This window comes from Lytechinus pictus, chromosome 18 (assembly GCF_037042905.1).
Source record: "Lytechinus pictus isolate F3 Inbred chromosome 18, Lp3.0, whole genome shotgun sequence".
Classification (NCBI taxonomy): domain Eukaryota; kingdom Metazoa; phylum Echinodermata; class Echinoidea; order Temnopleuroida; family Toxopneustidae; genus Lytechinus; species Lytechinus pictus.
The window spans coordinates 6,997,402-7,023,954 of NC_087262.1; the positions used below are offsets into that span (position 1 = coordinate 6,997,402).

General features: G+C 38.4%; 1 protein-coding gene across 1 annotated transcript; it reads left to right on the forward strand.

Moving 5' to 3' along the window:
* Positions 1-513: 513 nt before the first annotated feature.
* On the forward strand, positions 514-26,213 carry LOC129282305 (calcium-activated potassium channel subunit alpha-1a-like). Its single transcript, XM_054918236.2, has 7 exons — positions 514-568; positions 2,762-2,894; positions 6,028-6,121; positions 12,602-12,713; positions 22,087-22,238; positions 25,339-25,509; positions 26,099-26,213. The coding sequence occupies exons 1-7, from the start codon at positions 514-516 to the stop codon at positions 26,192-26,194; spliced, it is 813 nt and encodes a 270-aa protein (XP_054774211.2). The 3' UTR covers positions 26,195-26,213.
* Positions 26,214-26,553: the final 340 nt, after the last annotated feature.

A 26,553-nucleotide genomic window follows, 5' to 3' on the forward strand; every position in this document is an offset into this window, starting at 1 on the left:
CTTGAAAAAAAATATTTCTAATTATTTTTTTGTAAATTGTTTATTTCTTTATTATTGTCCTATGATTGATGATTACTTGAGTGAGCATTTCATATGAGGTGTCAAAGTCTTGTTATCATTTGGTGCCTGTTATTGTTACATTCTTTTTTTAGTGATCAAGATCTACTTAAATATGTTTGCAATATTTTTTTTAAAATTGAATGCGAACGACTTATTCAAACGACTCCATAATTTTAATTCATATGATTTGTAGTATTACATTTACAGAGCACGAAATGTTGAATGCCTAATGCCTACTGGTAATCACTTCCATCATTAACCATTCTTCCAGTTCGCAATACATCCTGCTATCTCCTGCTTCTTTGACTCCAAATAAAATTTAGTGAGGGCAAACAAGTGAGTGATTTAGGATGAGCCGAGTTACCTTTCCTCTGCCTTGATTTAGGGTTATAGTTTTTGATGACGTAGATAAGAACATTAAATCAATTGCCCTCAATAAAACTATCTGAAGGGATGGCTCGAGAGATTGGAGAAGTTGAACATATTGGCTTTTCGTGGATTGTTCTTGGTAGAGTGGAGTGGAAATGTATTTAATTGTGCACTGTGTTAATTCCTTTGAAAGTGATTTGAGAATACTCCAAGATACATCATTCTACTTTTTTTTGTCTAGGCTTTGGGCATAAAGGGGGGGGGGTGGGTTGCTGTTGGCAGTGACCCCCCCCCCAGCAACTGTATCTGTACATTCTTTAATCCCTGGGAATTTTCTGTATTGGGTATTGCACTTTCTCCAAAATCAGTTAACGCTGGCTTTTGTCCTATTCACCATCCAACTATTGAACCTATGCCAGTGTGTGACTATGAACAGGGAATGAGATTAAGAAAAGGAAAATGGGGGGGGGGGGGGTGACAGCCGATTCATGTCTACATCATACCTTTAGAATTCTGTATGTTCCTTCTACCTCTTCCTCGAAGAGTTATTGGGACATGTACGTAACCTGCTATTTATCTAACCTATATCCACTACATATGACATTTCGCATTTGTGTTCGCGTCTACTCCTGTGATAGGTGGATGGTTTATGTGTCGTGTTCTGGGTGGAAGAAAGTCACTAGGCCTCTGTGGAATGCATACCCGAAGGCCTTCTGCAAATGAAAATGCATTGATTTAGATGAAACATCGAGCCAGCATCCGTGTCTACATGTAGAGTGGTGGTGCGTTGTTTGTTATCTTGTAGGCACACGTGATGGCATGGACTTGCGACCTTCTGCTTTTCAGGCGTACCCAAGGCTGGAGACTGGGAGCAATTAATGTCATGTGTAAAATACATGTGTGTATGGGAACGTCTCATCAAATTTGGATTGTGGTAGATTAAGCTGAAACATGGTGATAACAGAGATGATGCAGTAATGTGACCAGAAGGATAGAGAGAGAGAAAGAGAGAGAGAGATAGAGAGAGAGAGATAGAGAGAGAGAGCATAAAGTGAGGGGAAGGGGTGGGGCAGGGATGGAGAAAATTTTTGCTTTTAATTGATAATACTGTCATGGTACTGTTAACACACTTTATAAGACATACATGTATTCAGTTTAAAAGAAGTCAACATAAATTTTTACTTTTATTTGATAGTACTGTTAGCACACTGAAGACGTATTTAGTTTAAAAAATCAACATTTTTGTTTTAAGCTATATTCTCATTCATTTCTTCACCGGTCATAATATTAGCATCTCTGTGGCCATACCAGAACTGAAGGAGCTGACGACTATCTGCCTCATAGGAGAAAACTTTCATCTCAGCGATCCAGCTTTCAGTCCGTAATTTTCAGCGAGTCTCCTTTCATTGCAGGAAGGCAGGATGGACAGCATCCAAAGAGCCTTGAATCTAGCAAATATTATTTCCTGTCCGTCCCCCTGCATTGTTTGAGTTTGTCCAAATCCCCAGCCAATTTCAATGAATATCTCACTACTTGGCCTTTTTGATCACTGTATTATTTACTGCTCAATTTGATGGAGGTACAGCCTTGGGAAAGCGGCGCAGTTTGGTGGACAGTCGCAGCTTTTAGACCTTGGTTGAGATAGCTACATGTACAATAGCTGGTGTTTCACTATTAAAGCTATTCGTAACTTACACATGACTTTTATAATGCTGATCAATGAATTTTTACAATTGATCATATGCAACAGTCATTGCTTTCCTTTGTAGAAATCCAAATTATTTATGATTTTTAGGTTTTGCATAGTATAAATATATCGTGATTATCAAAACTTACAGAAAATACCCAAGGACAAATTGTGCCGTATTGTATTTCCTCAGATGTTTTATTCAGATTTGTATGTTACAATGAGTTTCTGTCAGGAGTTCACTTCTCTACAGCCCACAAGAGAAATTTTGGTAAAAGTAAAGTGCAATTTTGATTGGTTCCCGGTCAGTCTAGTGAGCAAATGCTTTGTACCAGTGATCTTGATGGGCTATGGTTATTCTATTTATAAAATGCAGATTTTTGTGGTGGCCCTGAGGGAGAATATCAAAACTTCAGTCAAACCTGTCTGGGAGGCCTCGTGTTTATTCACCAAAACCTGTTTTTAGTGGCCACCAAACTTGTCTCGTATTTAAAAGGGATGTGTGTTATAGATAGAACCTGTATATAAGGGCCACTTGTTTTCAGTGGCCATCTTTCTGATTCCTGTGGATGGCTTTAATCGACAGTTTTGAATGTATTAAACTAGGTTTGATTTTTCACAAGTTTTTTTTTGATTGCGTCAAAGGTCTACGAGAGAGACTAGAACTGAGGAAGAGGGCAAATATCCCCGGTTTCGTTTGCCATGACGGCATACCTCCAGTATCAATCATCAAAGACACTGCTTCTCCCAATGACGTAGCTTTTGAGATGGGATGCAGGTTACCATAGCAACCCCTCCAGTCCTATACCCAGTAGCCCTGCATTAACCTCCTCATCGCCGATGACACCCCCATCCCCAAACCACCACCACCGTGACCAAGAGAAAGGAAATTTGCCAGAGGAAATATGAGTGGGCTGTCAGAGGCGAATCAAGCTTGTGAGGGGGAGGGTGCATCCTCATCATTGAATACTCCCCACCCCAAACAGAATTGTAGATATGTTTTTTTGACAGAAAGTATTTATGTTTACAACATTCCTATTGAGTCAGAATTGTTTGTTTCTTAATTTTCATCTGCATTTATAATTAATTCAAATCTTGTCAACTTTAATACATGATATGTAATTCCAAGGTATAAATTTCAATATCAAATACAGTAAAACTACTGTAGAGTAATCGTAAAAACATACAAATTAACTGTGTACATTAAAGCAGTTCATCCTACATTGTATAATTTGAGTTTTGTGTTCACTGTTTAAGAGCATTATCATACATGTAATTTAGACTCTGGCTGGCCGCGGGGGATTGATCCTTCTTAGAAATCGTCCACAGCGGACATGTTACATTGACGATCTCGCAGGAAAAAAAGCAAACTGCAAACCACTTGCCCTGTTCCACGATACCAGCTTTAGAACTGTCAGGAAGATGGGAACGATCTCTTCTCCAAGTTCACGATGACGCTCGAGCCTTAATCATTGCCATGGCAACTGGGTATATCCGAAAATGTGTTTTTTATTGTATGTGTATTGGGTATTCATTGTGAGATCCTCTCTGTAAATGAGAAGAGACGTAAAAGGGAATGGAGAAAATTCAATTGAAATGTCAAAATGCTCTTATTTAATCATGAGACAGCAATATCATGCTTGCACAAGTTGTTCGTCTAAAATGGTGTAATGAAAACATGAGATGGTCGGAAGATGGGAAAATGAATAAGAATCAGATGCAATAACTGCATTTTATAGGTGACTCATCAAAGATTCATAATTTCCAAAGTGCTGTATTTTGTTGAGCACATGTGATATCCCTACTGTACTTCTTAACATTGGCACTTTACACATGCACTGCAAAAAAAACCCAGTGATGTTAAATAGTAAAACTACACCAGTGTTTACAAAGGACAACACCAAGCATTTTGTGCCAGCGTTGATTTATGGTGTAAGCTGGACACCCATTGATATTGAAACACATTCTGTTTGTTTTTATTTAACACCAAGCATTTTTCACCAGTGTTAAAATTCATGGTGTTCAACACCCATTGGTCTTGTAAGACCACATTCTGTTTGTGATTTCCACTCTGTTTGGTGTTACATCCAAGTGTATTTGAACACCTGAGTGAGTGGCCCTCTCAGAACACAGACTGATGCATGATCAGAGTGTTCACAGTGTGTATATTTCCCAGAGGTGTAATTTTTTCTAGCAGTTTAAGAGTACATGTATATCTTAGAGATTTATCGAGTGTCTTTTGACATTGATGGCAGCTGACCGAAAGTGGCTGTCCAGTTTTCATTTCATCTTATTTTAAATAAGTTCATCCTTCAATCGCAATATCAAGTTGATTTAGCTCTGAACACAGAATTTCCTGTCTTCATAATGGACAATTTCTATTTTTATTTTGAATTGTAACTTATTTCAGTGGCGGATTGAGGGGGGGGGGGTGTGGGCAAGTTATGCACCTCCCTTTATATTTTAAAATCATCCATTAATAATGATAAATCCTGGATACACCTCTGATATTCTATTGTTTTTCCGAATTTATGAGGATATTACCCAGAACTGCTTTCCACATATATATTGCCTTTCTTACATCCAATGTAGTTAGTAGTATGCTGGTTTCTTTCATATTATTTTTTTTGCATGAATATTGAATGCTTGCATTGATAACTTGGCATTATTTAGCATTGCATGTATTTTTACCTTTACTACTAATCTTCACACTTTTGATTATTTAGATATATTTCAATATTTGTTGTTTCATTAATCACATATCTAAACGTCACCCTTATATTAGGCATGCTTATATAATTTATATTCCATTTATTGTCTGTTTTTCTTTGTTGTAATGCTGTGACTTTTCACATAACTTGCATCTTTATAACATGAATAATAAACACTTGTTTTGATGTGATTTCAAGATCCCTTAAAAAAAACCCTCATGCTGTGTCGTGTCTACCATAATAATAACTGTAATATGTAATCCATCTCCAAACCAGGAGATGTTACTCCAATAGATAGAGATACAAATAAGCATGTTCCCTTCTGCAGCTTTTAGCAAAGATATCCTTGGCAAAAATTGATGTGTGTTCTTTCATTTACATACAGTGTAATTTACCCAGGTGCCAAATTTTAAATCTTGAAATAATTTGGGGGATTTTTCAATCATATCCTAACACTGGCATAAATCCTTGTCACACCTTTTGTCCAGGGGAGGGGGGTGGGGATGATCTATTGTTCCATCCCCCTAGCTGAACAATATGTGTGATGCAATGATTTACTCCAGTGATATCTATTAAAACAGGCCATGACTGCCTTAAATAACTCTTCCAAAATTCAAAAATTATTTTTCATGCTTTGATCTCATCTTGATATCAATTGAGATGTTGTATACACTATGATGTACAACCCAGTAGAGATACATACATGTATGAACTTCATAGTTATTGATGTTTAATAAGCTGCTAAAGTGCTTTTTAGGATACATCATTAACAAGGTATGCTTCATCATTACTTTTATTACTTTATCCTATGTCAGGATAGGATGGAGACCTTTTAGTTTGAACTTTTGCATGTGAGTGTTGCAAGTATCTAGGCACCAACTCATAAAGTTGCAATTTCAAAGCATCTAAAACCTGATTTGAAAATACTTATCCAGTTTAAAATTGATGTTCTCGTATTGGTATATATATATATTTTTCTATAAGAGATTGTGCTAATAATGGAGCGTTAAGAAATACCTCCCCCCCAAAAAAAAACATTTTCTTAAACTTAGTATTATCAAAGACTCAAATTATTTTTTAACCCTGAAAATTCTATCAGTAAATTGTGTTTATCATTTATTCACTTTAGTTATACTTGTTTTGCTTTGAAAATAATAAGGATAGTTTGTCTAAAACTTGTCTTTGAATTTTTTTCTTCAGACCAATAGAAAGATGCTTCAGTATAGCAGAGGATCATATCTTCCAGGTGGACCTTGCCTTCAATATATTCTTTCTCCTGTACTTTATTCTGAGGGTAAGTATGTTCTTTTGATCTCAATATTTGATGATGGTGATAGTGGTGCTGGTGGTTGAGGTGATGATGACAATGGTGGTGATGGTATTGATGAAGATGATGGGCGGTGATCGTGGTGGTGGTGGTATTAATGAAGACGGTGATGATATGATGATGATGGCGGCGGTGGTGGTGGTAATGATGATGGTGGTGATGATGATGATGGTGGTGATATTGATGAAGATGATGATGATGGTGGTGTTGGTATTGATGATGACGGTGATGAGATGATGATGATGGCGGTGATAGTGGTGGTGATGATGGTGGTGATATCGATGAAAATGATGATGATGGTGGTGGTGGTGGCAGTTGAGGTAATGAAAATGATGATGGTTGTGATGGTGGTATTGATGAAGATGATGATGATGGTTGTGATGGTGGTGGTGGTGGTAATGATGATGATGATGATGGCGGTGATGATGGTGTTGGTGGTGGTAAGGATGATGATGATGGCAGTGATGGTGGTTGAGGTGATGACGATGATGGTTATGATGGTGGTATTGATGAAGATGACGATGATGATGATGATTGTGCTGATGGTGGTGGTGGTGGTTATGATGATGGTGCCTGATGGTGTTGGTGGTGATGGTGGTAAAAATAATGATGATAATGACAGGTGATGATTGTGGTGGTGGTGGTGATGATGATAATGATGAAAAAAAAATGTTGGTACCGGGTAGTGATTTCATGGTATAAATAAATGATTGATAATGATTGAGAAGACAATAATTTATGGTGGTGATGATTTAGGCGATTGCATTGTTAGGGACAGTGATTTTCCGCGATCGCGGAAAACGGACGGAATTCATGGAAAGGGCCTTTTGAAACGGAAAGTGGCATTTCAAACAGAAAATCACGGAAAACGTATCTTCCCTCAAAATACACAGAATAGCAACAGAAATTACTCCAAAATCACAACAAAATGAGAATATTAAATGGCCACAAAACCCCAGAAAACACGATCTCACTTCGCTACTATCATGACAATTTACACATCGTGACTGCTCTCGAAATCAGCACACTCGATTGTACCCCGGCCCCGCACCCGTACCCGGCCGGCCGGCCGGGTTGGGCTTCACATGCACACATATCGTTCAACTACACGGTCGTGTGTTGCTGCCCTCTACGTTTGAAGATGTAACAGCACGATATCATGGTCCTAAAATCCAAGATGGCGGATTGGCAAAAGCCGTTGACTGATGATAACGATGTCCAAAAACCCCCAAAATTATTGATGAAATATCATTTCACCGTGAAATAATGCTAATAATGTGAAAGGTGAGGATGTATGCATGCTAAATGGGCTTGTAAAAATATTTTATGCACCCGTATAGATCCGATTAGAACGGATTCTATTGTGTTGTTGGTACAGTAGCAGATACAAATTTTGAACAGTGCGAGTGTACGTGTTGTGATTTTGCTATTCAATGTGTAAACGGAATTGTCACTTTTCCGTGTGTACAAAGTCTATGGGGAAACGGAATTTCCGTTTTCTGACATGTTGAAACGGAATTTGAGATTTTCTGAAACGGAAAAGGCAATTTTTTGAAACGGAAAATCACTGTCCCTACATTGTTGATAATGATGACGGTATAACATGAATGAAGGTAATTGAGGAAGAATAAGAAGACAACGAAGAAGATGAAGAATTAAACAACAATGAAGAAGAGGAAGATGATGATGAAGGAGCATGATGATGCATAGGAGTAGAAAACAAAAAAATCTCTCAGATAATATGCTTTTATGTGCAATGTATTCATATTCTGTGCTCGCATATGCATTCTCTATCATGTACCTGACGTAGGCCTCTATACCAAGGGTCTGGTAACAAATAGAGAAGGTCAGTGCGAAACACCCTCCTTCATATTTACTTGAAATGGATCACTGCCGATAACATTTCCGCTAATCTCATTTACCACTCAAGAGCCGCCTTCGTTTTAGAATGAGAGAGGGAGAGCCAGAGAGGCAGAGAGAGAAAAGGAAAGAAGAGAGGCAAAGAAAAAAAGATAAAGAAGAGCAGGAAAGAGAAAGAGAGAGAGAGGGAAAGAAAGAAAGAGGAGAGAAGGAGAATGATATATACACCGTTTAATAACATGTGTGAGATAGCTAGGGATTTGTATGAGACAATGTTTCAATTTCACAAAAGTTGCTAAAATGTGTCCGATCTATTCATTTGCAATAATCTCAGAACAGTCAAATTTTAACCCCAAAATTTATTTCCTAGCCTTAATTTTTATTGAAGTTAATAAAAAATAGCAAAAATTTCACACACTCACTTGGCAGTACCAGTATTTTATTCAGGAGACAAATGTTTTGGATTAAAAACTAATATATCAAAATAAATCCTGAAACTGCTCACATTGGTGAGCCAGGATTTAGTTATTGGCAGTTCTAGTACAACAATGTAGTGTTCCATATTACCCCGTCCCCCTCCACCTTGCAGGGCCCTAGGAAAGATTTTGTTTACTGTGGGTGCTGAAGTAAATATGAAAAACAAAGAAAAATAGGGTTTCACTACAAAATGGAGGTCAAATTAGTCCTGAGAAATTTGAAAAGAAAAAAAAGTTTTTCACTACAATATGGAGGTCATATTGGTCCTGAGAAATTTGAAACCCCCCCAAAAAAAGGTTTTCACTATTAAATGAGGGCCATTTTGGTTACATTTTTCAATTTTTACACACCTTGGGGTGCTGCCTATGGAGAATAGCATACGTAGCACCCCCAAGGACCCCCGCTTCCCAGGGTCATGCCACCTCGTCAGAAATAGACTCCTCTAAAGCCAGGCTGTGCCTCTAACAGAGGATAATAGGAATATCCAATTGTAGGAATTAAATTCCCTGGCATTTAGAGTGCTGTGTCTCCCCATGACAGCTAAAAGGGCTCAAAAGTCATTTCTTTAGACGCAGCATTGGCGCCCTTCTGGCTGTAATACTACAGTCACACCAGCGAAAATAGGTGGTTTCAGATGGCCTGGAAGTTTGTCAGTTCCAGGTATTTTGACAGCGTGAAAGTAAATTACGCGTAATCTCCCCGACAGAAAATACCCGCTAAATAGTACATGTAGGTACTTTCCAAAAGACGAGAACTTTCTTGGGGACTTTTCCAAGGTCGTAGGTATTTTGGTAATGTGAAAGCAAAGGAACTTTTAGCCCAGTGCGTAGTTGGGCGCGGGTGCCGTGGGTGCGGCTGCTGAGCTAGCGATTTTGAATCTCTCGCCTTGCCTTCTTATCAGATCATACTGCGCATGCTCGTAACTTTTGGAACTTATCCCGAAGGGCATTTTTAGGGCGGTGTGAATGTGGGAATGATTAATAATGGATATTGTTTAGCTTGAAAAAGTTATCATAATTTATCAGGGATTCTTGGGATTGAGGCGGTTTGAAACTCCCTATTGACTGTAGACCGACAAAAAAGGCTATTGCGTCATTACCAATGATAGACCATTGGTCCGGTTGGAGTCAGTTTTATCGGTGTGACTGTTACCATTATTGCCTGAATTCATCTCCTGAAAGCAAAAAGGGCTTTAATAAAGTCATATTCATTAGCACTCATATACCTCTCTAGCTAAAAGATAGTGCCATCCAAAGAGCAAAAAAGATCTTTGAGTCTTATCATATTGAAGTTAGTCCGTGCATAGTCTGGATCCAAGAGACAATCAATTTTCTTGAGAGCTAGAAGGGCTTTAAGACCTATCTGATGATACAGTCTAGAGTTATTACTTGGCTGTATCACTTTGTCTATTCAGAGTTAAATGACACTACGTCAACTATCATTTTACTTTACTTGGGACCTACTTGCTATATGGGGACAATCACATCCCTTAGAGCTAGAAGGGTTTTATTATTCAACTCAGATTCAATGTCCTGCTGGCTCTAAAGGAAATACCATTCTGAGAATCATTAAAGTTGCAGGAAGAGCTTTCTTTAAAGGCCAACTCTGTCTATATGCCAAATTCAATCGTTAAAGTGAAAATTAAAACGCATCAAACAGTAAAATAATAAAAGAAGAACCAGGAGAAAACAAACTATAGCACTTGTTTGCATTATTTTGCTTTACTTGCAAAAGAGTGAGCTGTGATATTACAATAGATATTTCTTGTATTATATGAAATCTACTTGTGTAAATTTAAAAAATAATTTTTGTGCACATGTACTCTAATTTTTACGGTGTCACTTGGCTCATAATTGCAATAACAGCGAGTCAACTCTATTCCGGTTACAATTCAGAACCTTCGGAATAAATGCCAGAAATGTTTGGATTAACACACCCTTTTTCACTTTGGTCTGAAGAACATATTTAATCTGTAATGAACCTTCAGAAAAAAAATCTATACCCATAAAGACATTCATTTTCCATGCTGTATATGTACATATAGGACAATAAGGTCCTTCTGGCTGTTGAGAGTTGAGACATAGTACCTGGGCATTATCCTTAGAGTGAATTTGAGGCTGAATTCTGTTACGCAAAATGGACAACGTTTCCTAGCAATTGTGCAAGATTGTTTTTTTTTTCAGCGCGACACAATCTACATGTAGTCTGTGGAATGTGAAAAATTGCTTTGAATAGGAAACATCACATTTAATATCTTTGACCTTTCGTCGAATGATTTGTAAACCATATTGGAATTTCATATCTTCCATATCCCTTGAAAGAAAATAAAGTGGCTGTTTGAATAACCTTGATCATGGAGCTTTTGAGGTTGTGTATGTTGTTTTCAAGTGCTCTGCTCATGAACTAGATCGTGCAGTATATGTTCAGTGTTATTCATAAGATTCATGTGATAAAAATGCAATTTTATTGGGGCGTTACAAGTAACTTCCTTTTTATAAGCCCGCCTGGCGACGGGTCGGGACGTATTATGGTATCACGCTCGGTGTCCGTCCGTCCATTAACTTTTCCTTGTAAACACGATAACTTCAATTTGACTTAACCTAGGCTCATATAATTTGGAGTGTAGCATAGATCCCAGGAAGCCTATTGATTTTGAGGTAAAAAGGTCAAAGGTCAAGGTCACAGTGACATGTTTTCATCTTTCCCTTCTGCAGTCCTTGTAAACATGATAACTTCAGTTTGACTTAATCTAGGCTTATATAATTTAGTGTGTATGATACTAGCATGGATCCCAGGAAGCCTATTGGTTTTGAGGACACAAGGTCAAAGGCCAAGGTCACACTGACACGTTTTCATCTTACCCTTCTGCAGTCGTTGTAAACGCGATAACTTCAGTTTAACTTAATCTAGGCTCATAAAATTTGGTGTGTATGTAACTAGCATGAATGTCAGGAACTCAGGAAGCCTCTTGATTTTGAGGTCAAAAGGTCAAAGGTCAAGGTCACAGTTACATGCTTTCATATTACCCTTCTGCAGTTCTTGTAAATGCGATAACTTCAGTTTAACTTAATCTAGGCTCATATTATTTGGTGTGTATGATACTAGCATGGATCCCAGGAAGCCTATCGATTTTGAGGTCAAAAGATCAAAGGTCAAGTCACAGTGACATGTTTTCATCTTACCCTTCTGCAGTCCTTGTAAACGTGATAACTTCAGTTTAACTTAACCTAGGCTCATGTAATTGTGTATGATACTTGCATGGATCCCAGGAAGCCTAATAGTTAATGAGGTCAGAGGTAAAGATAACAGTGACATATTTCATCTTACCCTTCTGAAGTCCTTGTGAACGTGATAAGTTTAGTTTTACTTTAATAACCTAGGCTCATATAATTTGGTGTGTATGATACTAGCATAGATCCCAAGAATTCTATTGATTTCGAGGTCAGAAGGTCAAAGGTGAAGTCGCCACCTTCTACTTTTATTGCTTGACCAATAACTCAATTTTCCGTGTTGCAGGCGGGTGTATTATTTGTTCGCTTGTAAATGCAATAAATTCAGTTTAACTGAACCTAGGCTCATATAATTTGATGTGTATGAACCTGTCCTTGCATGAATCCAGGAATCCTATTGATTTTGAGGTCAAAGGTCAAGGTCACAGTGACATGTTTCATCTTACCCTTCTGAAGTCCTTGTTGATTCTATTGCAACTCTAGCGTAAGTCCCAAAATCTAGTGTAACATGTTTCACACGAATGAATTTACTGCATAGCGTGAGTGAAGTCGCATTGCACATTAAACACCCTCAAACTAGTAGAGCTTGTGTCGTGTTGTTCTTTTGAGCATGTTACACTATAAATATAATTGTTGAAACAATATACCTTTTGCATTGACGTCAGAGTGCCACCATCTTAGAGGCTGAAGCCATTGCCTTGCATGCGTTGGTGATCTGCAACTGGCGCATCTTTGACAACTCCTTTTACATGTATTCCTGTATCCTCTGAGGGAGGGCGCTATGAGATTATGATGTCATATGCATGAGGTCGATGTATAATCATTATTGCACTAATTTCAATATTTTAATTTTTGTATTTAATATGATTTTTTTTTGCAGTTTGTAGCTGCTCAGGACAAATTCTGGTTCTGGCTTTCACTGAATTCTGTTGTAGATTTCTTCACCATTCCTCCAATATTTGTATCCATCTATATGTCCAGAACATGGCTTGGTAAGTTTGATTTTATTTCATTTTCTGATTTGCTTTAAACACTGGAAAGAAATCATTATGAAATTATTCATTTTCGTTCATAACACTATGAAAAGTTGCTTTTGTCTTTCTGTGGCTTATTGTATTTCCTCGGAGTTTATTCTTTATTTGCCATGTTTTTTTCTTTATACTGGTGCCTTTTCCTTTATTTTCTAATTTCTCTTCCCCTTGTTTGTCTCATCTTTATGTTTTCTGAACACTTTTTTTTTTACATTTCTTCTTTTCTTTTTAATTCGTGCTGATTTATCTGGTATATTTATTTTATGTCTACCCCATGACAGTTATACATGGATATCTTCATTACTTCATGTAAATTGTATCTGTTGATAACTGTCTTTCTAACTTTCTACGCTGTTTTTGTCCCCTATGTCTATTTGTCTGCCCATATGTCTGCTTGTTAATTTGTCCTTGTTTGTCTCAATATGTCTATCCATATTCTTTCTCTCTTTCTCCCTCTTTCTTTCTTTCTTTCTTTCTTTCTTTCTTTCTTTCTTTCTTTCTTTCTTTCTTTCTTTCTTTCCTTCCTTCCTTCCTTCCTTCCTTCCTTCCTTCCTTCCTTCCTTCCTTCCTTCCTTCCTTCCTTCCTTCCTTCCTTCCTTCCTTCCTTCCTTCCTTCCTTCCTTCCTTCCTTCCTTCCTTCCTTCCTTCCTTCCTTCCTTCCTTCCTTCCTTCCTTCCTTCCTTCCTTCCTTCCTTCCTTCCTTCCTTCCTTCCTTCCTTCCTTCCTTCCTTCTTTCTTTATCTTTCTCTTTCTCTTTCTCTTTCTCTTTCTCTCCCTCTATGTTGCTCTCTGTCCCTCCCTCCTTTCATCATGGACCTGCTGGTAGGTAGCTCCATGCTCTTTCAAACTCACTCTTTGCCACCCATTCTTTTACTCTATTTTGCTCACATACTCTCATTCTCTCTTGATCCATCTCCTCCGGCTCTCTTTCTCCTTCTTCCTGCTTCAATCTCTTGCTGTCCGTCTCTCCTCTATCTGCTTCTCTCCATCTCATCCTTTCTCCATCTTCTTGCTCCGGAAGACATTATTCTTGGAGTTTACCCAGCTGTCCAGGTGTTCATGTACCATACACCTGGGAGTCGAGTAGAAACCGTGCAAATGAAAGATCAAGCATCTACTTCCCGTAGTACATCCATGGGTGATATTGGCCAGGACAGGGGGCCAACAAGGGTTTCTTTTTGTTCTCCATTCCGTATGTCATCATTAAGTGATTAAAAAAAAAAGATGGTTTTGCATATTCACCAACATGAAAAGGTCCACTTCTAGAATCCGGCTAGTGTTAAAGACTTTAAGTTTTTATGTTCTGTTTTTATTTATTTATTTGATTTATGTACCGTACTGGTACTTTTTAAAATCAAGAATGACAAAAATGCAAATTGAAATTCTGATTGAAAAGGCTTATCGATATTCATTATATGAATAAAGTAAAAATTGTAGCTTTAAATAGAGCATATTTTGTTCTAGTGGTTAAACTTAACTTGCATGTACATAAACGTAAAACTACCGTAAATACTTTTGGCGTGATGTTTTTCATAAACAATTATGAATTCAATGCTGTTTTCCTCTGTGATAAGTGATCAACAATAAACTGTTAAGGTTATTACCTGTCTTATTGATTTTCAAATCCACAGAATTTTTTAAAATCCAGTCTGACATGATGCAAGGGAAGAAAGAGAGGGTGGATATGATAAATGGAATATTTATTCTGATGAAGAGAAAGGGGGAGGGGAGCAAGGAAGAAGGGGTCATTAATAATGCCTTTAATTACGTGTTTTATGAGATGGAATGATGTATTAATCACATCCGTAGCCCTCAATTAGGCTTAAATGATATTTGTGTAATGGTCTATAAAACCTTTTGATCATTAGAGCGATCCTTCACTGTGCTACCAGGAGGTCATTTGCTTCCCTTATCCGTTGGTAGCAGAAGGGCATAGCCGTAGCTCTGTAAGTTTTAGGAAAATACGCCGAGCATGATTCCTGCTATAAGTAGATGTTATGGTTCTGTATTAAGAATCATTCATCTTGATATCAACACTCCATACTACACAAAAGTTGGGCGCTCCTTGATTTGATAAATCTCCGCTATGGACAGCCAGCAACAACATTATTAAGAATGCATCTATATCTTTTCAGAGAATTCATTAATATGAAGTGTAGACATAATTTTATCAGTGCCGTTTTTTTTCAAAGAGGACATATATATATATGTATATATATATATATATATGTATATATATTTATATACAACATGAACAATTATGACAGCAATGTATTTCCATAGGTCAGATTGAACAGATCAGTTGCACATGTATCTCCTTGCAATACTTTCCTAGGATGTCATATTACATGCACATCCACTGAGAGCAAATGAGGCCCACTGTAAGCTATTTCATTGGCGGTCATCCGAACTGTCGTATCACACATACGACGGTGCAAACCCATTTTAGAGAAAATTGACTTCAAGTTTACTATAATTTCCACACTTTGTTTCCCAGCCTTACAACAAAATCATGGCTAGAAAAACACATAGTTGGAAAGAGCAAGACAATTGCTTGACATTGGTTTGAGCAGTTTAGATTTTCTCTGTACTAAAACGCCCATAGGGGATACAACAACCCTGACCGTTATTTCAATGCACGCGATCAGTCAAAGCGTATCGCTCTTCCACGTGTACAAGTACATCATGCAAAAAGATGTGGTGTACGTATGTCATTATTTGGTAAAGGTCATGAAGTTCTTAACTCGGTGATGATAATAGTGAGAGTGCCGTTTTTATGCACAGGACAAAAATCAACTTGAAATCCTGTGAAATAGGACCTCTGATCATTTCCGAGGCATATGATCAGAATGACATATAAATTCATTAAGTTATTTGTAAGCTATACACCTCTTTGCACAACTGGTGATCCCCACTCATGCTAAATGATAAACCCTAACTGCCTTTTTAACACCAAAGAACATGTTCCAGTTGTTTAGTCATGCGTTTAAAGTTGTACGCAACATCCTTGTAACTTTACAAACGGCTTAGGTCTGGTCTTAACAGCATTGTCCATGATACACTGCCCTGTTGTGCAATATCTGTGAGGCTGTCTTTTGCTGAATGGCATAACATAACATGTCTGGCCTTACATATACCAGTCTGTACTTTCTTTAACAGTTTGGGTGTCTCACATTGAGTCTTTTGGGGTCTCAAGGTAATACTGAAGGGATGTAGGGTTATTTAAAAAAAAATCCAGAACAAAACAAAAAACTGAGTAGAAGAATTAACCAGTTGTCTCACGATGTAACAAATGTAGTGTGAAAGCGACGTTTCGTCTGCAAGCTGCTAGACTTCGTCAGGCAATGAGCAAAGACGCTGCTGCGCACGGGTTATATAGCGTCGGGAGCTATTGTCTGGCTCCACTCGGGCGTGAGCCGCGCTGTGATTGGCCGAAGCCGCTGGCCAATCAGGGTCCGCGCTGGTGCTTGGTGTCCGCTGGAGCGTGCACCGCGCGCTGTGATTGGCCGATGCGGCCGGCCAATCAGTGTCAGGCACCCGCTGGTGCGGGCGCCGTGCGCTGTGAACGGTGGATGCAGTATGCCGTCGGATGGCCGGTAACCATGCATCAGGGATCTCAATGCCGCTGTCCCTATTGATATTGCTCGGGTGCAAACGGATCTGAATCGCTTCCTTAACGCGCCGCGTATACCAATGCTTATCATGAGCAACGCAGCTGACCTCATCCCAGTTAGGTGGATGATCGGAGTCCCAAGCATGTTCTGCAACAGCAGAGCTATCAGTGCGCCTAAGCCGAACATCACGGCGATGTTCCTTCATGCGTTCCCCCACAGGTCTACCAGTCTCACCGATGTAGACTTTGTCGCAAGTCGAGCATGGGATCTTATAAACAACCCCATCGCGTCTGTCGGGGATCGGGCGGTCTTTCGGACGGACCAGCTGGCTGCGGATGCTGTCGGACTTGAATATAACTCGGATGCCATGCTTCTCCAAGCGCCGGCGGAGAAGATGCGCGATACCATCAACAAATGGGATTACTATAGCGGATTTAAATTGCGCAGGCTGTTCGGACGGAGCGCTCTTCTTCTTAGCAACGCGGTTAACGAAGGAGCGCGGGTAACCGTTAGAAATAAGAGCCGAGGTGATGTGTTGCTTCTCTGTAGCTGTGCAATGGGGCTTAGTAACGATGCATGAAGCTCTGTCATAAAGACACTTCACTACCCCGCGCTTAACAGACTTCGGGTGATGCGAATCATAAGCAATGTGGTGTACAATCGGCCGCTGGTGTCACGGTGCACCATAGTGTCTAGAAAGGCAATGCGCTCGTTGCACTCCATCTCCATGGTGAAACGGATGGATGGCTGCTGTGAATTCATGTGGCTCAAAAGGTCATCGGCGGCGGATCTATGCGTGATAATAAACGTGTCATCTACGTATCGCTTCCAAACTCTAGGGGCGCAGTCGGGCGGGCAAATACTCAGTGCGCGTTCCTCAAAAGCTTCCATGAACAAGTTAGCGATTACTGCGGAAACAGGGCTGCCCATGGCTGCTCCTTCTTGCTGTTCGTAGAAGTTGCCGGCAAACATAAAATACGTAGATTGTAAAACAAAACTCAAACTGTGTGCGCTCGGGTAGACTCTCATCGCGTTCGAGTCTGCTAAGTGCGACCTTGCATGCGGCGTCGATGGGTACATTGGTAAACAATGACACCACATCAAATGAAACCATGACCTCGTGTTCCTGTATGGTTTCGCTGCGCAGGAAATCAACAAACGATGCAGAGTTATGGACAGCATGTCCATTGGACCCGACTAAGGGAGCAAGAATATCAGCGAGATACTTAGACGTGTTGTAAGCAAACGAACTCACGCATGATACAATCGGACGGAGCGGAATGTCAGCTTTATGGATTTTAGGAAGTCCATAGATCCTGGGCGGTTGCTTCTGCGACGGTTTAAGCTTACGGTAGGTAGAATCATCGATGTCACCATTCTTGTGAAAGCCGCGAAGAATAGTGGTAAGCTTGCGGGAGAGGCGATCGGTCGGGTCCTTCCCGATAGCGCGATAGGGGCCGGATTCAATTAACTCGGACATCTTGGCGCGGTAGACATCGGTGTCCAGAATAACACTGGCGCGGCCTTTGTCTGCTGGCAAAATCATAATAGACTCGTCTTCCTTGAGCGATTTCAAGGCTTTGCGCATGCCGGGAGTAATGTTAGGTTTAGGCGGTTCGGCGGAGGAGAGGATAGCATTTATCTCTCTTCTTACGGAGCCGATGGTCTCGGCATCAAGTGAACGAATGGAGGATTCCACCTTCGCAACAATCTCGGTAGCGGGAACACGCTTCGGGGCTACTGAAAAGTTAAGTCCCTTGGCGAGCAGCGCACTCTCATCAGAAGTCAATTTGCGTGAGACAACTGGTTAATTCTTCTACTCAATCCTTCACCACGATGAACCTCTTCCACATCAAAACAAAAAACCTTCGCAAAGTATGAAAAGCAGCATCAGACTAGTCTGCAGGCACAGACCCTGATTGAAACTTTGATCCACAAGTGTGTCTCCATGCAAAGACCAGCACACACAAAACTTGCTGGACAGGGCCTTCAGTACACAAGGCAGGGGTAGGCTGCACATTCAGACCCTTAACTGGAGTGAAGGGCTTGCACAGCCAACTAGCATCAGACCTATTGCTTCACTCTCATATACATATAATTACTTTGTCCAGATGAAGAATAGATACATGTAAGCTCCTATAGTGTATCTGTCCTTTGGTTTATAACAGAACAAGAATTATGGCTTTTATGTATCGAGCATTGTCGAAAAAGGAGATTGTTACGTAGTACCAGGGGGGCGTTTCATCAATATTTTCGTCCGATCTGACAACTTTCCTGGATTCTGATTGGTTGAGAAGTACTGTTACTATAGTAACTGTCGGATAAAATAGGACTTGTCGGATAAAACGTCCGACAAGTCCTTTCATGAAATGCTCCCCAGGACTCTCCTCATTCCAAGGAGTGGGTAATGATCAGTGGTTTCAACCAGGAGGTATAACTCTACTAGTTTTCTGAGCGAATTTGACTTGGAAATGCATTAATTCTCAGCTGATACCACACCATTGGCATTGGAGTGAATTTTGCACCCCCATCACATTTTTTACAGTCAGAACATACAACCATTTCCCCACAAATGCTATTTAAGAACAAAATTACAAAAAGGGCGTGTAATAAAAACAAAACCTTGTAGGTAATGCTATTTTGTGAAATAAGGAATGAAGTGATTTTCTCTTAGAATTTTAGTGTTCTGAAGAATTTGTCACAACGGGAGCCTTGTTCACCAAATATGATGTGAGCTTTGCAAAAATAAAGTGAAAATATATTTAAAAATTATAAGTTATCTTAAGTAGATATACTGTATAACTGTTTTATTCAATGTACTAGATATGATAAATTTCGCTGCTCAGAGCATTTGGTATGTTAAACACTAATAGTAAAAGTAGTAAGTACTAAATTGAGAAGTTAAACTTTTATCCCAGCACACTGGAAAATTTACCTTGAAATTTTTGGCCATCCATTGCAGATTTTATCAACGATGTTATCTGGGTCCCATCTTTCAAATAGTTGTGATTGATCCAATCAATTGCAACTATGGAAAGCCAGCTAAATCAACATATAAAATGCATGTTTATTTAAAAAAAAATTCTAGATATGAATGTATATCCATAAATTCATTGATTTCTTGACAATTTGGTGTGATCTCCTATGTTTACAAAGGACATTTTGCAAATTTCCTGTAGAAAAAATTATGACACCGATAGATTTCCATAGAGTTACGATTGATTGGATGAATCGTGACTTTTTGTAAGACGGGGCCCTGATCTACACTGTAGCTTTGCTGAAGAAATCATAAACGATCAGTCATAGCCAAAAAAATTTGTGGTAAATTTTCCAAACTGTTGAGAACAAAAAATTGATTTCCCAGTATCTTTTACCGACACACATCAATGCACTTTAATACATAATAATAAAGGATTTCTTTTTTATGATGATATGCGTGGTTATGTTGCTCTGGGGCAGGAAAAATAATTTTCTCTCTTGATTATAAATTATTTCAAACAGCATTTTTCATAATGAAAAATGTGAAAAATAATTAAATAATTTAAATAACTATTGATATCATTGATAATGATATCAATATACATCTACCTATACAATATGTGAAAAAAGGGTATTTTAAGAAACTGTTTTTAAGAAGCATTATGAAGAAAAAGCCTTGGGCCGCATTACATTAATTCACATATATATATAAAAAATCTTTTCCAAACACCCCTTTTGGGCCCTTATGAAGAAAAGGCCTGTAGAGAGAATCTTGGGAATTAACATATATTTGGTACTCTCAGTTCATGGCATTTCTAGAAATGCTTTTGACTGATCGATGTTCGGGAATTCAAATGTGCATGAAGAAAAATGGACTCGGTCCTCGGTAATCCCTCTCTTTATTAATGAACTGCGCAGAGTGCCTTAATGAATTGGGAGTGACGTGAAGAATATCCCTAAATCTACCCTGGGTGGTTCAGGCGAGGGCTTCGGTCCCCATCTTGACGAAGCCAGAGGCGTGTCACGTAGCCCAGGGTGAATGTACTGTGCATGCGAAAACAGATTTGGGGATGAAAGAGGAAATCTTTCAAGAAAGAAAGGCAGCCATGAACTGCTCCAAATTCCGCTGTAGTCAATTCTTCAAAGGTTATAGATTAATTGTGAGATGCTCCCAATTTCATGTGCTATGATTAAAAATGGCCTATCTCAGATTCAAGCTTCAGCAGGCGAGCAAAGCTTATTTAAACGATTAAAAGGCAAATTTGTATAAAATAATATTTGTCATAATCTTTAGTTCTTCAGTTTAATTCACGTTTTATTTACCAAAATGTATGTATCTATCTATTGTATACAGTATCTATCTATCTATCTATCTATCTTTCTACATGTATCCATCTATCTATCTGTCTGTCTGTCGTAATGTAATGTCCGTCCGTCCGTCCATCCATCCATCTATCATATTCTTTTCTCTCCCTCTCTCTCAACATGTGTACTTTTTTTATCTATCATGTAATCTATCCTAGCTGCCCTTTTCTTTATTCATCCACAGCCTCTTTCCAATCCAATCCTTATTGTTTAATAAAGGCACAGCCTTAATGTTTTTCTGTTACCATTTGGATAATGTACATTTCCAATGATACAGGTGCAGATTTCTTTAGCAGCTAATTGTTATTTCTAATGTCAACCAATGCAAAAATATTTGAAAGAATTTCTACAACCCATCAACTAGCTTAGAAAAATTATTGTTTTTTTTAAACAATATCCATTAACCTGAAATAAATATGGAACTTAAAAAAACAAACAGATGTGCTCTGTATGAAGGGTTCCAGTAGATATAACACCAAAGCATCTGTGATGCAAAATGATGGTGTTGAATTACACTGTCACTTGTTGTGATGGGACTGCATCAAGCATGTTACTACACCAGTTTTAATTCATGATGGTAGTTCAACACCCATGATTGGTGTTACAACACATTTTATTTGCCATATTTACACAATACGGTGTCGTATTGAAATTCTATGGTGTATTTTCAACACCTGTTGATGTGGTCCCTTCACAACACCGACTGGAGTTATTTTCAACACTATACTTTATGGTGTGTCTTCAGTAGATGTGAAGTTCTTTTGAGATTTAGGTGTTCTCTGGAAAAAAAAGTTTCAATGGAATGATTGCAATAAATCCTTAGAAACAATAGGCTTATATTTTCGTTGTTAAAAATATAATAATGCCTCCAATAGGCCTGTACTAGAATTAGCCATCTCAAGTAGATATGAACCCCTTTTGAGTTAAATACACATTGGAAAATAGCTTTGTTAATACTTAATATTCTGAACATATATGAACAAGAATTTGTTTTAAAAGTTTTCTGATTGATATTTTAACCAATATCATATACTATGATTTTTCAAGTTTAATTTGTAACTTATAGTTTTTCTTATTGCCTAATTTTCTAATTTTGAGATAACCTGATTTATTAGTGATTTACCCTTTGTTAATGATGTTTATTTTGATTGTAATTGATTTTTTGAAAGCTTGCAGTTTGTTCTATGAAGCATTATTTTTTAAACAGGTCCTTCTTTAAAAAAAAAACATATTTAAAGCCCATTTCTGATGTAGCTACTATACATAATGTATGTAAGATAATACTTAAATTTTATGAATAAATAAATAAATAAATAAACAAATAAATAAATAAAGTGATTTCTAACATCTTAACTTTTTTCCTATTTTGTCTGTAGGCCTAAGGTTCTTAAGGGCATTGCGTCTCATGCAGCTGTCAGAGATTCTCCAGTTCTTGAGTATTCTCAGAACCAGCAACTCCATCAAGCTCCTCAACCTGGTCACACACTTATTAACATTATGGCTGGGATTTGCAGGCATCATACACCTGGTAAGGAGTCTAAACCTTAGCGCATGCTACACAATCCATTATGATGCAAACTTTTGGTACAAATCCCATTTTGCATTAAAAGTTCCAAGAAGTTAGATTATTTTATTTGAAGTTTGACGTACTACTAGGAATGCTAAAATCAGAATTCTGCTCTACTACAAGCCTCGGAGAAAAGTCCAATTCGGCTTCAAATGGCAGCGGATATTGACATCATTACGATTTGGATTTGGTTTTGCTTCTATTCCTTCAGGGATGCTTGAAAAAGACTGGAATTTTGATTTCAGGATTCTTCCCATAACATGTATTCCGAACTCATATTTTATCGGTTGGATCATTCATATCATGTAGAGGTGTTGTGGCTCAGTGGATAAGTCTCCTGACTTTGAACCACAAGGTCTGGGGTTCAAATCCCACTGCAGCACTCCGTCCTTTGGCAAGGCTTAATCTACATTTGCCACTCTCCACCCAGGTGTAGTAAATGGGTACCCGGTAGGAAGGAATTCCTTGAATCCTATAACGCCTGATCAGGTTAGCCGTGCTAAAGTCGGGGTGATAGTATGCAGAGCGAAGAAACATTTGTATTAAGTGCTATATAAATGTTGCACATTATTATTATTTATTATATCAAATGCTATTACAATTTCTTTGAAAAGCGGTTTGCAGCGGATTGTGTAGTGTGTGCCGGGTTTAAGTTTTCTTAACTCTTTGCATGTTTAATCAATCTAATGTGATGATAATGTCTTTTGTTCTCTTTGATGTTTTCTTCTATTTCTGCTTGGGGTGACATGAACACCAGCACAATAAGAACCTGAAATTACTTTGTCATTGGGATTGAATTGGTAAAAAAGGACATATTTCTGGTAGTTTGTGTTGGAGGTTGGTGTAGAATGATGTCTCCTTAATGACATTTTGCAATAATCATGGTGTAAAGAGAAATTATTGATTCCCACCATGCTGGCCTCTAATAAAAATGAAAGCTGGATTTATAGAGCACTTTCTGTCAGAGGAGCCAAAGCGTAGTTATTATTACACTGGCTTTATCTTGAGCTAACACTCAAGCTTCCTGCATCAGAAGAAGTAGAGGAAGAAGAAGAAGAGGAGGAAGAGGAAGAAGAAGAAGAGGAGGAAGAGGAAGAAGAAGAAGAGGAGGAAGAGGAAGAGAAAAAGAAGAAGAGGAAGATGAAGAGGGAAAGGGGGAGGGAGAAGAAGAGGGAGATGAAGAGGAGGAGGAAGAAGAGGAGGATGAAGAGGGAAAGGGGGAGGGAGAAGAAGAGGGAGAGGAAGAGGAGGAGGAAGAAGAGGAGGAGGAGGAGGAGAGGAAGAAGAGGAGGAGGAGGAAGAGGAGAAGAGGAAAAGAAGAAGAAGAAGAGGAAGAACAAGAAGAAGAAGAGGAGGAAGAGGAAGAGTAGGAGGAGGAAGAGGAAGAGGAGGAAGAAGAAGAGGAAGAGGAGGGAGAAGAAGAAGAAGAATAAGAAGAGGAGGAAGAAGAGGAGGAAGGAGGAAGAAGAGGGGGAGTAGGAGGAAGAAGGTGAGGAGGAAGTGGAGGGGAAGTAGAATAAGAGGAAGAAGACGAGGAAGAAGAAGAGGAAGAAGAAGAAAAGGAGGAAGAAGAGGAAGAAAAGGAAGAGGAGGAAGAAGAGGGAGAAGAGGAAGAAGTGGAAGAGAGAAGAGAGAAAGAGATTTTTTCTAGTCTTAAAAAAAGTGAACCATCCAGTCTGCATAAAGCTCCAGAAAATCTGATGAGAGATAGAAGTAAAGACTGCATGCATCTTCTTAATGTATGTTACAATCATGAATTCAAATAAATATTTCATTCACTTTCACACACACAGTACGTAGGCCGAAATACTATATTGCCCATCATTGAAAGCAGAGAGAGAGAGAGAGGGGGGTGGATTAGTTATGCATTCAAAGAATAAAATTCAGATATATTGTGTGTGAATAAATCTTCCCAAGCAAAATTCATGTACCCCGCCAGCCGTGAATGTTGAAACGGGCCTGAATCCATTCTCGGATAATGAGATTTATTTGCGGGAATTCTAATAAAACATGCAGCAATTTGGCAGTGCAGGCGTGAGGCAAGGTAATTGCCAATCGCAAGTGCGTGAACGGAATGAAAACCTTCGGTGTGGGGCTTTTTGAATTTTGCATTCGTTCATTTCAGTTGGCCCATGCAGTATTCATACACACCTGTATGGATGACAGACGTTGTGCTGAAATAACAATTAGATCCATGCTTCTTTCGTTAATTAGATTTTGTTTCTATTGGGCTCGCAGCCTTTGGTTTCCATTCATGATTTGTTATATTGGCAAAGTGCTGTCAAAATAAAGCCTGATTTATGTATTTGTACATTAATAAAAAATCCCATTTCTTTCATGTTTACAGTAGCTCAACTGTGCTCTGTTAAAAGTGTATTTATGCTCCAGCTATCAACTTATCTTTAATATATGATGCATACTAATAAAATGATTATCAAAATGATTATGGGTCTTGGGTTGTTTTCATATGGAGGAGGGGGGGGGGGGCTTGTGCATAAAATTGTAATAAGAGGGATTCTTTTGATTTTATTTTAATCTTTCTTTGAAGTCTGTTTCAATACCTGCTTTAAGAACATGATTTGTTGAAAAAGCAATTTTTGTCTTATCAACTTATTTGGAATTTACTTAACCCTTAAAATTCAGAATTGTCATTCTATTACCGGTTGGAATTGCCTTTGCCAATGGCAGTTGTAGAATTTTGATAGGGAGTGAAAGCTCCGAGATAAATGTTCGATACTGAACATACTTTTCCATTATTAATATTTTCTGCTTCTGAGGGATCTAAAGTTGCCATTACTTGCTGTTGCCAATGCTATACTGTATTACCCCATATAGTTTTTCAAAATTCTAATAATATAAAATCTGGATGCAAAAATATTCCTGTCTGTAAAGTCTTGAAAAATTGGGCTGATGTTGAATTAAAAAAAAAGGTATATGAATAGGAAGTCTGAATTTAAAAATAATTCATGTCTGTGAAGTCTTGATTAGGGTTCCATGAATGCTCTGTGCATACAGTATTCATGATTGATTTTATACACATATTTTTAATGATTACTTCCAGGTCGAGAATTCGGGTGACCCATGGATGCAATTTGCCAACAAGCAACCCCTCTCCTATTGGACGTGTATTTACTTCCTGGTCGTCACCATGTCTACGGTCGGCTATGGAGATGTGTATGCAAAAACAGTTCTTGGAAGGATCTTTGCTACTACCTTCATCTTCGGTGGCTTGGTGAGTTGATTGAGCCAACTGTTTGAGAGATCACCTCTTATATAAAGTAGTAGGCAATAATTTTTTTTTAATCAAACACTTTCCATGTTGCATTGATAAATCTGTGGAAGAGGTACATTAACAAAGAGCTGGCATAAATGTTTTTGTTGCATTTCTTTCGGGGATTAGTATAATTTTTTTCTTCCCAGTTGTGATAATTTTCATCATCTTCATCAACTCCACATTATCATCACCATCATCATCATGATTATGATCATCATGATTATCATCATGATTATCATTATTTTCAACACCACATTATCATCACTATTACCATCATCACCATTATCTTCATTATGACCATCATCATCATCATCATGATCATCTTCATCATCATTTTTTTCAACACCCCTTTATCATCACTATTACCATCATCACCATCATCATCATCATCACCAACACCACCACCACCACATACACCACCTCCACCACCACCACCAACACCACCAATCCCACCACCACCACCAGCGGCACCAGCACCACCACCAATAGCACCACCACCGCCACCACCATCAAAATTTACCATTGTCGTTGTTTCATCCTTCTCCAGGCCATGTTTGCAACAGTGGTTCCAGAAATCTATGAAATTGTAAGCCAGAGAGGGAAATACAGTGGATCATTACAATCAGAGAAGGGCAAAAAGTAAGTCCATTTACAACAATTAGATTTATCAAATGCCTATTTCAGCTTTAATGCTTGCCTTGGTGGAGTGTGTGAATGTCAATGAAGCATAAATTTTGGCGATCCAACCAATTCGCAGAAGTGCACAGTAACCAGCCCTTGCTTTTGGTTACAATATAAAGAGAAAGTTTGTCAAAATTTTATGTCATAAAGTTTTTAAAAGTGTTCAAGCACATTTTCAACAGTTTTAGAAATTAAGATAGACATTGTATATTTAATGTTTTGTTATGTATGAAGACATTCTGCTCATTATAGAATTACTAGTTTCATTTAAATGTACTATTCTATAAATTTTTCTTAAAAAGATATATATATATAGTATAC

Coding starts and splice junctions, on each gene's coding strand:
- LOC129282305 (XM_054918236.2), top strand. CDS start 514: ATGGCTCGAGAGATTGGAGAAGTTGAACATATTGGCTTTTCGTGGATT. Junction 569..2,761: donor CTTTTCGTGGATTGTTCTTG/GTAGAGTGGAGT, acceptor ATTGCGTCAAAG/GTCTACGAGAGAGACTAGAA. Junction 2,895..6,027: donor GCTTTTGAGATGGGATGCAG/GTTACCATAGCA, acceptor TTTTTTCTTCAG/ACCAATAGAAAGATGCTTCA.